Below are 16,102 nucleotides of genomic sequence, written 5' to 3' on the forward strand. Positions count from 1 at the left end.
CACCTCGACAGTGCAGGGACCTACGCGAGGATCCTGTTCGTGGACTTCAGCTCAGCGTTCAACACCATCATCCCTGAACTCCTTTCAACCAAGCTTCTCCAGCTCAGCGTCTCACCTGCCATCTGCCAGTGGATTTACAGCTTTCTGACGGGCAGGACACAGCAGGTCAGGCTGGGGGAGGCCACCTCATCCACACGCAGCATCAGCACTGGGGCGCCCCAAGGTTGTGTCCTCTCTCCGCTGCTCTTCTCTCTCTACACGAACGACTGCACCTCAGCGAACCCGACTGTCAAGCTCCTGAAGTTTGCAGATGACACCACTGTCATCGGCCTCATCAAGGACGGCGACGAGTCTGCATATCGACAGGAAGCGGAGCGGCTGGAGCTGTGGTGCGGGCGACACAACCTGGAGCTGAACACGCTCAAGACGGTAGAGATGATCGTGGACTTCAGGAGGCATCCTTCGCCACAGCTGCCCCTCACGTTGTCCAGCTGCCTTGTGTCAACCGTCGAGACCTTCAAGTTCCTGGGAATTACAATCTCTCAGGACCTGAAGTGGGCGAACAACATCAACTCCGTCCTCAAAAAGGCCCAGCAGAGGATGTACTTCCTGCGGCTTCTGAGAAAGCACGGCCTGCCACCGGAGCTGCTGAGACAGTTCTACACAGCGGTCATCGAATCGGTCCTGTGTTCTTCCATCACAGTCTGGTTTGGTGCTGCTACAAAAAAGGACAAACTCCGACTGCAACGGACAATCAAAACTGCTGAAAGGATTGTCGGTACCCCCCTACCCACCATTGAGGACTTGCACGCTGCCAGAACTAAGACAAGGGCGTGCAAAATCCTCTCGGACCGTCTGCACCCCGGTCACCAGCTCTTCTAGCTCCTTCCCTCAGGTAGGCGCTACCGATCAACGCAAACTAGAACTAGTAGACATTCCAACAGCTTCTGAACTCTTGCGATCAACTTCTTAAACACCTAACCTATAATTCCATTACAACAAGCTGGCAATTTTTTGACTTGAGTTCGTTGTCACATTTCTGTGGGGCCAATTATGTATTACTTGTGCACTCACTGTAGTTGTCTCGCCATGCTGCACTATTTGCATATACTGGCCACTCATGCCAGAGTAGCATCTGCTCCATTTGCACACTGATTGAGGAGTATCTGTAACATTTGCACAACCGACATTGTCCCAGATGATCGCACTACTCGTCACTTTAAACCGCATACACTCCTTGAAGTCTCAGCGCCCTTTGCACAATGGTCATTGCACCGGACTATTGCAATATTAGTCGTTCGAACTGCTCTAAGTGCTAGAGGACTCTGCATCTTTTTGCACAATTGTTTTTTGTCAATGTCTTTATGTCCCCAAAGTGTTCTGTAAATTGACTGTTTGTTGTACTAGAGCGGCTCCAACTACCGGAGACAAATTCGTTGTGTGTTTTGGACATACTTGGCAAATAAAGATTATTCTGATTCTGATTCTGATTCTGACATACTGTAACGAAATGTGTTACGTGGTGCGTTATTGTTATGTGTTACTGTAGGATGGGGTTTTAGCGAGCCATGTCCTGTTCTGTTTTGGTGAGCGCTGATTTTCTGTTTGAAAAGATCGCTGCTGCCTGTATGAGTGGGAGTCGTGAAAATCGCTTTTGCTTGCAAGTTGAGTTGTGGTTTTTTTTTCTTCTTTTTGAAGGCGTCGCCATGTTCGTTGTTTGACCAATAAATGTGACCTAAACTGACTAACATCTCGTTATGTATCATTGGAAGACATTACAATACAAACAACAACAACAAACAAACAAAAAATAAAAAATGTACCGCCATTACCAGATAACTAGCCACCCTTTATTGCTCAGTGACTGTTTTTCTCAAATGTCTTTATGTCTCAAAAGTGTTCTCTGTCAATTGACTGTCTGTTGTCGTACTTGAGCGGCTCTAATTACCAGAGACAAATTCCATGTGTGTTTTTTGGACATACTTGGCAAATAAAGATGATTCTGATAGCATACTAGCAATAGTTGTAGCATTTGCTACATTACCTCATAGATCAGGGATGGGCATCTTGTGGCCCCAGGCCACATAGTGTCCCTTGATACATTTTGGAAATTATAAAACGTTTCGCTGGGACAGTGGACCACTGGTTAGCACATCTACCTCACAGTTCTGGGAACCAGGGTTTAAATCCCGGCCCTGCCTGTGTGAAATTTGCATGTTCTCCCCGTGCCTGTGTGGGTTTTCTCCGGGCACTCCCGTTTCCTCCCACATCCCAAAAACATGCGTGGTACACTTGTCTTTCAGGTAAAATAGGAAGCAGATTTAATGTTCACTGAATTTAAAGGAAAACCCATGTGCCTAGTTTGCTACGAGACACTAACAGTAGCTATGTATTTAAATCCAGAAAAACGGCCGCCATTTTCTTTCCTTTTCGCAGTGCCAGATTTCGGGTGCATGGATTTAGCGGAGGTCCACCAAAATTGTGTTTTCTCATTGTTTTGCGCAAGATAATCCTTGTTCTTTTCAGATTACGTTGTTGGGAAATACCTCGTTTTTTTTTTTTAAATGTACAATTCAGATGAATTGGTTCTGACAAAGATGAAAATCTTCCTCGTTTTCTGCATTGAAAATCACACATTCATAGGATTCGGACACGACAGAAAACTACATGGATGTGATTCGTGGATGGATGCCCGAGCAGCGACCGTTACGAGGTCCGGATTGTAATCATAAGAATTATTATTAATTAAGAATTATTTTTAGGCAGCACGGGGGACGATTGGTTAGCACGTCTGCCTTACAGTTCTGAGGATCCCAGCCCCGCCTGTGTGGAGTTTGCATGTTCTCCCCGTGCCTGCATGGGTTTTCTGGTTTCCTCCCAAATTCCAAAAACATGCATGATAGGTCGATTGAGGACTCTAAATAGTCTGTAGGTGTGGATGTGAGTGTGAATGGTTGTTTGTTTATATGGGCCCTGTGATTGTCTGGCGACCAGTTCAGGGTGTACCCCGGCTCTCACCCGAAGATAGCTGGGATAGGCTCCAGCACGCCCGCGACCAAGGTGTGGATAACCGGTACAGAAAATGGATGGATTGATATTATTATTAGGGCCCGAGCAGCAACCGCTGTAATCGTGAGAATTATTATTATTAAAACATGCCAGTACACTAGGCCCTCCTCATCCCTTGATCTAAAAGTAGCGTTGCGGCTTTTTTTAAATTTTGTATTTTTTATACTTTTTTTTAAAGTGGTATTGGCAGCGCGTGCACACGCAGCTCTCTCTGTCTTTCGTAGTGTATGTCAGAGTGTTTTAGCCCGTGTTTTGTCAAGTCTACATGTCCCAAGGTCATTCATGGTCTGTGTTTTGGTTTTTATTGTGTTTGGTTTTGCTTCATGTTTTCCTGTGTTCCATGTTTTTCGTCGTGTGCTCATTTAGTCATTGTGTCCACCTGTTCTTGTCAACCTTCTACCTTGTGTCGACCAATCAGATCCCTCCAGCCACATGTGTCTTTTCCAAGTGTTCCTCGTTGTCTCGTGAATCTGTTTGTATTTAGTTCCCTGGTTTCTTTAAGTTCTAGTTGGTTCATTGTCATTGTCACTGTCTGTGTCACGTCATAGTCGCCAGATGTTTTGTTTCTTGTTTTGGGTTTACTCAAGTGTTTCTTTGTTACTTTGTGTTTTGATTTTGGACTTTAATTTAGTATTTAGATATTTCCATGATCCTTGTTTTCCTTTGTTTTTGGAATAAAATATTTTTTGATACCTCCCTGCACTTGGGTCCTCCACGTTTTTGCCTTGCCTTCAAAAACCCCAAATGTGACAGGCAGAACTACTTTTACGGAGTTAAAGTCTACTCTCACTGAGGAGCTACGGAATTGCGGTCTGCTCCGGGTGCCTACAACAACTCAGACCCCTATTCCAGCATCGCGCCAACAGTGGAGGCGCTACGAACAGCGAAGGAGGAAGCAGACGTGGGGCAAGCATGGAGGTATCCAAGCAAGGCTCGCGGCACAAACCGCACAAGCCGGCAATTCCCACAATTACATTCGACTACTCCGTTTTACCCGTAAGACTGCGAGAGAGTGCTATGTTTTTGTGTTTGTGGAAACATGGCTTCACAGCAGCGTTCCCAACAGCGGCATTCAGCTCGACCAGCTAGTATGCTACCGAGCGGACAGAGCTCCCATCGAGGGAGGTAAGACCCGCGGTGGCGGGCTCGGTGTTAACATCAACGTTGCCTGGTGCCAGGACGCTGTCTTGGTCAGTCAACATTGCTCACCACTACTGGAGTTTATGGTTCTGAAGTGCCGGCTGTTTTATTTACCGAAGAAATTTACTGCCATACTGCTTGTGGCTATTTACATCCCCCCCAGCTCCAATAAGAGGAGTGAGGCGCTGAGTGAACTATACCATCACATCAGTGAGCAGCAGATAGCCCACCCAGATGCTTTCCACATCCTGACAGGGGATTTCAACCATGCTGACCCCAAGACTGTGTTTCCAAAACTCTACTCAAGCAATTACTTTCCAACACGGGGAAATAACACTATGGACAATGTTTTTACCCCCCTGAGAGGAGCCGACAAGGCCCTTGCCCTCCCCCACCTCGGTGCCTCAGACCACTTCACTGTAATGCTAATGCCAGCTTACAGACCAGTGGTTAAAGTTACACAACTAGTTGGGAAACGAGTGTGGCCATAAGGGTCCCTAGAGGCAATGCAAGACTGTTTTGCCACTACAGACTGGACCATGTTCAAACAGACTGCCAGCTACAACTCCATCACTGATCTTCAGGAGTACACAGAGACTGTTACCGCCTACATGAGCAAGTGCATGGATGATGTCACTACCACTAAGTCCATCACTGTTCGTGCTAATCAGAACCCGTGGCTGACGGCGGAGGTCTACAGACGACTGAAGGTCTGCAACGCTGCTTTTAGATCTGGGGATGAGGAGGGCCTGAGAACAGCTAAGGCCAATCTGTCCTGTGGCATCAGGGAGGCCAAGAGGGAGTATTTCAGGAAGATTGCCCACCGCTTCAGTAACAGCAGTGACACCAGGAGTCTGTGGTGAGGTATTCAGACGATTACGAACTACAAATCCTCACCACAGACCTGTGACAGCTCCACCTCCCTGCTGAATGAGCAAAACAACTTCTTAGCTTGCTTTGAGGCACACAATAGCCCACCTGCATACGTCTCCACCACCTCCTGGTCACCAGGTACTGTCACTGACCTGGGAAAGCGTGAAAAGATCTCTCGGCAGGATTAAAGCACGTAAAACCCTGGGCCCAGATAACATACATACATAACTCACAGATGTATTCACGGACATCTTCAACACCTTCTTGAGTCAGGCTGTTGTCCCTACGTGCTTCAAACCCATCACCATCATCCTGGTCCTGAAGAAGTCATCTCCCTTCTGCTTCAATGACTACCGCACTCACTCCCATCCTGATGAAGTGCTTCAAACGAATAGTCATGCACCACAAAAGAGTCCACCCTCCCACCAAGTTCCTGGGAGTCCATGTCACTGACGACCTCTCCTGGACCAGCAGTATCTCATCACAGGCCAAGAAAGCTCACCAGTGTCTCTACTTCCTGCACAAGCTGAGAAGAGCCAGAGCCCCAACCCCCATCATGTGCTCCTTCTACAGAGGGACCATAGACAGCAGCCTTACCAGCTGCATCACTGTGTGGTACGGAGCATGTACTGCATCCTGTCGCAAGACTCTCCATCGCATAGTGAGGGCAGCTGAGAAGATCATTTGAACCTCTCTTCCCTCCCTGCAGGATATTTACAGCACCCGCCTCACCCGCAAAGCCCTCCGCATTGCGAGGGATGTCGCCCATCCATCTCCACCTCTTCAGTCTGCTGCCATCATGGAGGAGACGACAGTCTGCGGGCCAGGACCAGCCGACTTAAAGACAGTTTTATTCATCAGGCTGTCAGGAATCTGCACTCTCTGCCCACTCTGTGCCCTCGATCTCTCTTGTCCTCTGCCCTGAACTATGAACCCCCACGCACATGCACACACAGGCTCACACCTCCCCATACTGCCTTCTAATTTGTCAATGTCTTTATGTGCCTTGGTACTAAGACTTTGACTATGTTGCACGTCTCCTAATCTTTGATATTTGCACATTTCATTTGTACTTTTTATACTGTATGTAGCCGGCACGGTGGGCGACTGGTTAGCACATCCGCCTCACAGTTCTGGGGACCGGGGTTCAAATCCAGGCCCCGCCTGTGTGAAGTTTGCATGTTCTCCGTTCTGGGTTTTCTCCAGGCACTGCGGTTTCCTCCCACATCCCAAAAACATGCGTGGTAGGTTGATTGGAGACTCTAAATTGCCCGTAAGTGTGAATGTGAGTGCGAATGGTTGTTTGTTTCGTGTGCCCTGCGATTGGCAGGCGACCGGTTCAGGGTGTACCCTGGCTCCCACCCGAAGATAGCTGGGATAGACTCCAGCACGCCCGCGACCCAAGTGAGGATAGGCGGTAAAGGAAATGGATGGATGGATGGATGGATACTGTATATATAGTAGTTTTATTTAGCTTCTTTAGACTGATGTTTATTATTTATACCGTCTTTTGTAGCACCGTGGGCCCTTGACCACCATAATTTCAACCCTCTGTATGTGCTAAGTATATTGTAGAATTGACAATAAAAGTACCTTGTACCTTCTATGTTCTTGTACCCCAACGTGCCAAGGGGTGCGAGGGCCCTTAACAGCTGCTCGCAGTTCCAGTTATTCTTGTTTTCTGTGAAGGTTGAAGTTCTGACGATGTGCTTGCTCTCAGTTTGACAGTTTGTTTTATAAATGTGATGGCTTGAGCGGACGCCATTGAAAAATCTGAAAATCATCTTCTTCTTTTCCTTTCGGCTTGTCCTTTTAGGGGTCGCCACAGCGTGTCATCCTTTTCCATGTATGCCTGTCTCCTGCATCCTCCGGTCTAACACCAACTGCCCTCATGTCTTCACTCACGACATCCATCAACCTTCTCTTTGGTCTTCCTCTAGCTCTCTTGCCTGGCAGCTCCATCCTCATCATCCTTCTACCAATATACTCACTCTCTCTCCTTTGGACGTGTCCAAACCATCGAAGTCTGCTCTCTCTAACTTTGTCTCCAAAACATCGAACCTTGGCTGTCCCTCTCTCCACGGTCTGGGCCATCAAACATTTCTCCAACTATATTGGAGGCCAAAAAGTCACCATTGACACGAACCACTAGCCGGTTACCTTCCTTCACAACCAACGAATCAGAGAAGGGACCGTCACCAACGCTCGTATCGCGGCCTGGCTTATAGCACAGCAAAGCTACAATATTGAGGTCCGCTATTCTAAGAACTATAGACTCCCCTTGGCAGTGGACTTGGCCACCTGCCAGAACTGTCTGTCTACAGACCAGCCTGCAGGACCTCCCACTACCACTGCTTGTTTTCACGCGACATCGTTATTTCAATGAGAATGCGTGCCGCGATATGATAACGGCGTATGTGGACGGTTGTTCCTTCCTCCACCCAACGCAAGCTGCAAGCTCGCATCGGCATTGTATGGGTTGGTGACATGCTGTGCGAACCACGACAATTCCAATTGGGGCCGCACTCCTCCCAATACGCTGAAATTGCAGGCATTCTAATAACCTTAACTTTAGCGGTAAAACACAAGACCACCTCCTTGGTTATCTGTACCAACTCAAACTTTGCATATGCAACTTTGCATTTCTCGTATTCACCTGCCACTTACCGACATGGCAAGGTAATGGGTTCCTCACGTCGGGGCGAAAAACAGTCAAACACTGTGATCTAATCATTACATATGACTGTCGAGTCAATTCAAACAACATGCACGTCAACTGGAAGAAAATCCGAGGTCACACTATTCCGGGACCTGATAAGATTTCTAACAACTTGACTGACTCTTTGGCGAAGCAAGGCGCCCTTCAAGGCACCCCATGGCAGTTTGACGCCTCACGGCTCCCCACCCCACCCAACCCATCGGTGTCTGTAATCACTCCGCCGCTGCACCTTCCACCGCTCGGCCACATGATGATACTTCCTCTGCGACTCGTGACTTTGACTTGACTGCCCAACAATCCGGTGACCCGCCACTCGCCAAGCTCTGCAGTTGGCTCTCAGACTCTGACGCAAACCTAATCTCTGCCGACAACATGCCGACCAAGACCTTGCGGATTTATGGCTAAAAAGAGACACGCTACGTCTAGTCAAAGGCCTACTGGTTTATGTCCCCGAGGATCACTCCCTACCCATGTTTGTGGTCCCCCTGGGCCAAAGGGGGGTGATGCTGACCTATGCCCACGACGCACATTGTGCAGGACGCCGCAGCGTCAAAGCAACAACCATGGCCCTGCATCAAGCAGTATACTGGCCACACATGCACAAAGATGTAACAGCCTATATCAAAGGCTGCCTGGTATGCTGCCAATTTCAGCCCACCAACCCTAACCACAGAGCACCTCTCCAATAAAGAGGAGTTGCATTCCCGTAGTCTGACCTACAGATTGACTGGGTGGGACCAATGGTCAAGTCCACACAAGGAAATAAATACTTCCTCACAGTCACATGCGCATTCACCAAATGGATAGAGTGCTTGCCCGCACCAAACGACTCGGCACAAACTACCACCTACTTGCTGATGAACCACGTGTTCTCCAGATATGGGTTGCCCTCTCAGATCAACTCAGACAGGGGAACCCACCTCACCAGCGAGGTGGTACAAGAACTATGGCAGCTCCTTGGGATCAAGACTGAGTTGCACATCATCCACCACCTAATGTCATCAGGGCAGGTCGAGCGCACTAACCGCACAGTGGTTCTCTTAAAAAAATGTGTGACCTCAAATCTCAGAGACTGGGACATGAAACCCCCATTGATATTGATGGCCATCAGGGCCACCCCACACAAGTCCACCGGAGTGTCCCCTTTCGAAATGATGGAAGGCGCATGACACTGCCTCTGCACTTGCTATACCAACCTGGTGAGGCCAACATAGCCACCGCATATATACGACTCACCAATGAGCGACCTACACGCCCATTTAAAGGCCACATTCGCCTTTGCCCAGCGACACCTGGGGAGAAGTGCGGAAGGCCAGAAGGCGTATTATGACCAGAAAACCTCATAGGACGAACTCCAAATAGGGGACAAGGTGTGGTATTACCTGTTTGCACAACCAGGCAACACTAACCAGAAAACCATATGCCCCAAATCTCGTAAAGTCCTTCCCCGTTGGGCGGAACCCTATGAGATCGTGGACAAACTCTCTCTGGTCGTGTACCAAATTAAAATGAACCAAGGCCCTAAAGGCACGCTGTGAAAGTGGGTTCATTGCAATCAAATAAAGAGACACCACTGTCCCATGGTCCTCACTGCGGAACCACCGAGTTCGCCACCGGAACCCCAACCGGAAGTCGGTGCCAACGACAAGGGACCAGGAGCTCCGGCCCCACAGGGATGCTAAATCGACACAGCTTAGGCTTGTATCATCAAACGTGATCAAGACCTTGACCCGGGGTCGGACTGAGAACTGGTGGTCCTTGGAGATCCAATCTCAAGGGAAATATGATGCTCCTGCTGAGTCTCGCACTGTAGCTGCTCCCCATTACTGCAAAGCCTGAAATGATTTGGCCGGGGCCCACCTCCGGGATCGCCCTGAAAGACCAACCGGGGCTGCTAATCACTAACTGTCGAACGCACCCCCAAAAGTTGTTTATCCGCGTCGAACCACGAGAAGTGTATTTGAAGCACGTCGGGATGTCCACCAAAACCAGCTACACAGGAGCCACGTGATCTCGCAACGCAATCCACCATGGTGCCTTCGACACCACACACATGCTCCAGCAATTAGAAAAAATCGGCGTCACTCAGCCCGACGTCAGCGGAATCCCCAGACGTTCATAGCGTTTTGTAGGGGGCTTACTCATGGCTGCTGCATCCCTCGGCACATTGTTTAGCATAGGAACCTCCACGGTTAACGCCATCAGCTTAAACACAGTTAAGAAACAAACAAAAAAGCTCCAAACCAAAATTCATAACATCCGACGCAGCATGGAGAGACAAACTTCTAACCTCCAATCGTTAGGCGAGACACTCAAGGGCACTATCCTGTTCCTCAACACTCACAGTGTCATTCTGAACCAAACAAGACAGAGCATAAGTAAACTGCTGTCGGTGGTCCAAATGGATTATGTTTCCACATTAATGAATGACATGCGACGTGAAATCTCTTCATCCATAGACAACTGAGCAATGAGTAGAATTCCTGCATACTTGGTACTCCTTAGCTTAGTCGAAAGCATCCTTTCTAAAGCTCGAACAAGCCACATTAGCCCTGTCCAAGCCCACTTGTCTTTTTTCCCTCGGGAGTTCCACTGTCTTGTATGTCAACCCTGAGTTCTGAGAAATAGCCTTCCTTGTTACTCTTCCAATTATCGACTCCCGCAACATCTATCGCCTAAAAGACGTAATTAATGTTGTCATCTGGCAAAGCGACACTTTCGTCCGAATCAGTACTCCCGCGGTAGTTCCCTATCATGATACTAATCCTGATCTGTATCTGGCGCCAAATTTGCACATGTGCATCCTCACAAAAGACATCCATTACCTGTGTCCCAGGAAGCCGTTGATCCGAGATGTAGCGGATGGGATTTGTGGCCTGAAGCCCATGAAGGATGGGTCGCGGTGTAGAGAAGAAGCTACACCTCGCTAGCAGGTTACTATTACTCACGCGGGAATTGCTGGTACCAAATGGCTAGTCAACACACCAGCCCTAAGCGGAACTCTGAGTTACGACCACCACGACACCACAACGAGTCTCGCCCTGCCAAATCAAAACATGTGGCTTGAGGTCCCCAAAGATGCCATCTTGCATATTGAGGATGTCACCCTCTACCACCTGCCATCCGACAATTATGAGAGCGAAATCAAGATTTCTAACTTTTTCGGACAGGACAAATTTGAAGTTGATCCTGAGTTACTTAAGCAGATTCAATTTGAAGGAACTCAGGCGATTGAGTCATATCAATCATGACCCATATCACCCATATAGACAACACTCTACTGGCCAGTAGCACTGATGCTAGAACGCCCGAGTCCCCGCTCATGCAATTATGGTCCGCAGCAGATAACATCTTAATAGCCTTGGTCAGTCTCGGTTACAGCATGACTTTCGGCATCGCATACCTGCTCGATCGAAAGACTCAGAGCTTGCAGGGTCTTCTGAATCAGTGCTCAAATGCGCGACCCAAAATTTTCCGTCGGAACACAATGACTGAACCCGAACCTGACCCCAGATCCGTTCGGGAAGAAGTGCGACGCAAGATCACTCCGAGCACCTGGCGACCAGGGCCACCCAAGGGCTTCGCCCGCCCTGCACTTGAAGCTCTTCTTTTGCTTTTGCTTTTTTTTTCTTCCTCCATTTTCTGTCAAATCCACCTGTTCCTCGACCAGACCGGCCAAGCTTCTGGGAGATCGACCAGCCTGCCTAAAATGTGTCACACGCAAAGTAAGTCGAACATGCAGTCTACTAAAGCACAGATTGGTGCATATTGGGTTTAAATTAACGGCAACAGGAATCACAGCTATGCATCGCTCACCGTACATCCTCACTTCACACATACATCACAAGTTCATCCTGCTTTATGGATGTTTACCTGTACCTTGTTTGTCTTTTCTCTGTATTGTTTCCCTGTAGTTTGGTTCCCTTTTAGATTCCATTAAATGTCAGATAAAATTGTATCGTTTGTGTGTTTGGGGTGCGACAATTAAGAGACCTCTGGGATCGAGGATTCGTATTTCCTAAGTGTAGCAACATTCAGATCATGAGACTGATAAGAGGTTTTTTTCGTCACTTTTTCCTAAATTTTATACATGTAAAAAGAGACGTTGTGCTCTTTACAAGACAAAAGTAGTTTGATTGTGACTTTAAAACGTGAATCGAACTAACCCGGAAGTGAACGAAGGTGTTATCCTTCGATTAATTTATTCCTTAAATATCCATCCATCCAGCCATCCATCAATTTTCTTCCGCTTACCCGAGGTCGGGTCGCGGGGGCAGTAGCTTTAGCAGGGACACCCAGACTTCCCTCTCCCCAGCCACTTCATCCTGCTCTTCCGGGGGGATCCCGAGGTGTTACCGAGCCAGCCGGGAGACAGTCTCTCCAGCGTGTCCTGGGTCATCCACGGGGTCTCCTCCCGGTGGGACATGCCCGGAACACCTCGCCAGGGAGGTGTCCGGGAGGCATCTGAATCAGATGCCCCAGCCACCTCATCTGGCTCCTCTCGATGTGGAGGAGCAGCGACTTTACTCTGAGATCCTCCCCTTCTGACCCTATCTCTAAGGGAGAGCCCGGACACCCCGCGGAGGAACAGACGACCCACAATTCGTGACCATAGGTGAGGGTAGGAATGTAGATCGACCGGTAAATTGAGAACTTCGCCTTTCGACTTAGCTCCTTCTTTACCACAACGGACCGATACAAAGTCTGCATCACTGCAGACGCTGCACGGATCTGCCTGTCGATCTCCCGTTCCATTCTTCCCTCACTCGTGAACAAGGCCTCAAGATACTTGAACTCCTACACTTGAGGCAGGATTTCATCCCCGACCTGGAGAGGGCACTCCACCCTTTTCCGACTGAGGACCATGCCCGATTGGACTCCTTCTTCAGCTTGACGGCATCACTCACCGTTGGTGTCCACCAACTGGTTCGGGGATTGCCGCCATGACACGCACCAACCACCTTACAGCCACAGCTCCGGTCGGCCACCTCAGCAATGGAGGTGCGGAACATGGTCCACTCGGACTCGATGTCCCCTGCCTCCCCCGGAACATGAGCAAAGTTCTGTCAGAGGTGGGAGTTGAAACTCCTTCTGACAGGGGATTCTGCCAGACGTTCCCAGCAGACCCTTACAATACGCTTGGGCCTGCTATGTCGGACCGGCATCTTCCCCCACCATCGGAGCCAACTCACCACCAGGTGGTGATCAGTTGACAACTCCGCCCCTCTCTTCACCGGAGTGTCCAAGACATACGGCCGCAAGTCCGATGACACGACCACAAAGTCGATCGTCGAACTGCGACCTAGGGTGTCCTGGTGCCAAGTGTACGTGTGGACACCCTTATACTTGAACATGGTGTTCGTTATGGACAATCAGTGATGAGCACAGAAGTCCAATTACAGAACACTGCTCGGGTTCTGATCGGGGGGCCGTTCCTTCCAATCACGCCCTTCTATGTCTCACTGTCATTGCCCACGTTGAAGTCCCCCAGCAGAACGATGGAGTCCCCAGCAGTAGCACCCTCTAGCACCCCCTCCTGGACTCCAAAAAGGTTGGGTACTCTGAACTGCTGTTTGGTGCATAGGCACAAACAACAGTCAGGACTGGTTCCCCCACCCAAAGGCGGAGAGAGGCTAACCTCTCGTCCACCGTGTTGAACCCCAACGTACAGGCACCGAGCCGGGGGGCAATAAGTATACGCACACCTGTTCCTCTCACCGTGGGAAACTCCAGAGTGGAAGAGAGTCCAACCCCTCTCGAGAGGACTTGTACCAGACCCCAAGCTGTGCGTGAAGACTATATCTAGTCGGAACTTCTCGACCTCACACACCAGCTCGGGCTCCTTCCCTTCCACAGAGGTGACATTCCACATCTCGAGAGCTAGCTTCTGTAATATCTTCTGGGATCGGATCGCCAAGGTACCCGTCTTCGGCCACTGCCCACCTCACACACACACACACATATATATCCATCCATTTTCTGAGCCGCTTCTCCTCACTAGGGTCGCGGGCGTGCTGGAGCCCGCTATCCCAGCTATCATCGGGCAGCAGGCGAGGTACACCCTGAACTGGTTGCCAGCCAATCGCAGGGCACATACAAACAAACAACCATTCACACGCACATTCACACCTACGGGCAATTTGGAGTCGTCAATTAACCAAGCATGCATGTTTTTGGGATGTGGGAGGAAACCGGAGTGCCTGGAGAAAATCCACGCAGGCATGCATATATATATATATATATATATATATATATATATATATATATATATATATATATATATATATATATATATATATATATATAATTAACAGAATGTATTTTATAGCTATATATTGGACAGAGACAATATGCTTACCAACATAAACCCTGCACCCAAGTTCACTAAAATATCTACTGCAAAGGATCTCTTTTCATTGAACTCTCTTACCTGTCTGAGGATTTTGCTGTCCACTACGGGGCTTGTCTCCATCATCAAGCTTGCGACTGTCCACTGAACGAAGGTACTGACTGCGAGAAATATGCAGGTCTTTACCTAAGAAGGTAAGGCAAGGATGAGAGTGGAAGCAGGCACTAGAAATTAAGGCATCTTGATTGCAGTACAAATTTGAGACAGCAACAATATTAACCACATACATCAGTACATCAAAATATGGGTAATTATTGTGTTTTAATTTAACTTTCATTTCTGTAAAAATAAAAGCCTAAACTATGTTTTTTCTTCTTTTCTTCAGTCGTCCAACAGGGCTGGGGAAAATGTGTCAATAGTGAAAAACGATGTCAGTGAAATTTAAAAAAATTGAGGACTAAATGTTGGGTAATATATCACAAATTCGCAATATATAATATATCACAAATTGTAAATCCTTATACCATGCAAATATGCCTGGCCTACCTTCTGTGGATGCCATAACATCAATGCCAATCATTGTTGCACCATTGCTTCTTATATTATCTCATGGGGGGAAAGTGCAGTATTTCAGATACGAAGAAGTTGAAGGAAGCATTTTGCAGAAGAAATCACCCAATATTTACAGTAAATAAGTAAATGTGCACATGGATAACAGGAGCAGGATAAGAATAAGAATTGATGAAACAGCAAGTATTCATTCTTGCCCCCGACTCCTAACCCCACAGTAATTACGATGTATTATGAATACGGATTTGTGTGCCCCCTCCACACAAACTACTGCGCTGTTCCCAGATACTATGAGAACTCCAAAATTCTTCAGACACAAAGACAAATACACCAAGAACATCAACCACAGAAAAGTAAATTTTAAGGCACTTGAGTTACATTATTAAGTGTTCTTCAAGGAGAGGGCCAGTAAGTTTGATGTTTATCCTCCTGATCTGATATCCATATTTTTATAAAAGATCTGTGCGCTGCCCAGGCCAGTTTGTAACACATTTAATAGCACAGAAAGTAAACTTCCATCCCCTAAAGACAAGGACAAAAATGTATTAATCTGCATGAATGGTACATAGCTGCGATTGGCTGGCAACCAGTTCAGGGTGTACCCCGCCTCCTGCCCAATGACAGCTGGGATAGGCTCCAACACGCCCGCGACCCTCGTGAGGAGAAGGGGCTCAGAAAATGGATGGATGGATGGATGGATGGAATGGTACATAGTACTTTTGTAAAGTGCTAAACAAAATATTTTATTTATAAAAACCCATCCATGTTCTGAGCTGTTTCTCCTCACTAGGGTCACGGGCGTACTGGAGCCTATCCAAGCTATCATCAAGCCGGAAGCGGGGTACACCCTAAACTAGTTGCCAGCCAATCGCAGGGCACATACAAACAAACAACCATTTGCACTCACATTCACACTTACGGGCAATTTAGAGTTGTCAATTAACCTACCATCCATGTTTTTGGGATGTGGGAGGAAACCGGAGTGCCCGGCCAAAAAAAAAAAAAACACACGCAGGCACGGGGAGAACGTGCAAACTCCACACAGGCGGGGCCGGGGATTGAACCACGGACCTCAGAACTGTGAGACAGACGCTCTAACCAGTCCACACCGTGCCGCAAGTTATAAAAAATTATGCCATAATTAAGATAAAATTACTTTTGGGGTGAAAGTTCAATGATAATGTTGCTATAATGAATCAGAATAATTTGCCAAGTATGTACAAAAAATACACAAGAAATTTGTTTCTGGTAGTTGGAGCCGCTCTAGTACGACAACAGACAGTCAATTGACAGAAAACACTTTTGAGACATAAAGACATTGACAAAAAACAGTCACTGAGCAATAAAGGGTTAATAGTTTTCTGGTAATGCCAGTACATTTT

The 16,102-nt window shown here is 47.9% G+C and overlaps 1 protein-coding gene across 5 annotated transcripts in view; it reads right to left on the bottom strand.

Annotated features, from left to right (window-relative positions):
* Window positions 1-16,102, bottom strand: part of adgrb1a (adhesion G protein-coupled receptor B1a) — a 326,613-nt gene that overhangs the window by 247,189 nt on the left and 63,322 nt on the right. For all 5 annotated transcript variants that reach the window (XM_061673608.1, XM_061673606.1, XM_061673607.1 and 2 more), the window contains exon 2: window positions 14,232-14,336. In XM_061673608.1, coding sequence (XP_061529592.1) covers window positions 14,232-14,336 — 105 coding nt within the window. The remainder of the gene's footprint in view (window positions 1-14,231; window positions 14,337-16,102) is intronic.

This window comes from Phycodurus eques, chromosome 4, assembly GCF_024500275.1.
Source record: "Phycodurus eques isolate BA_2022a chromosome 4, UOR_Pequ_1.1, whole genome shotgun sequence".
Lineage (NCBI taxonomy): Eukaryota > Metazoa > Chordata > Actinopteri > Syngnathiformes > Syngnathidae > Phycodurus > Phycodurus eques.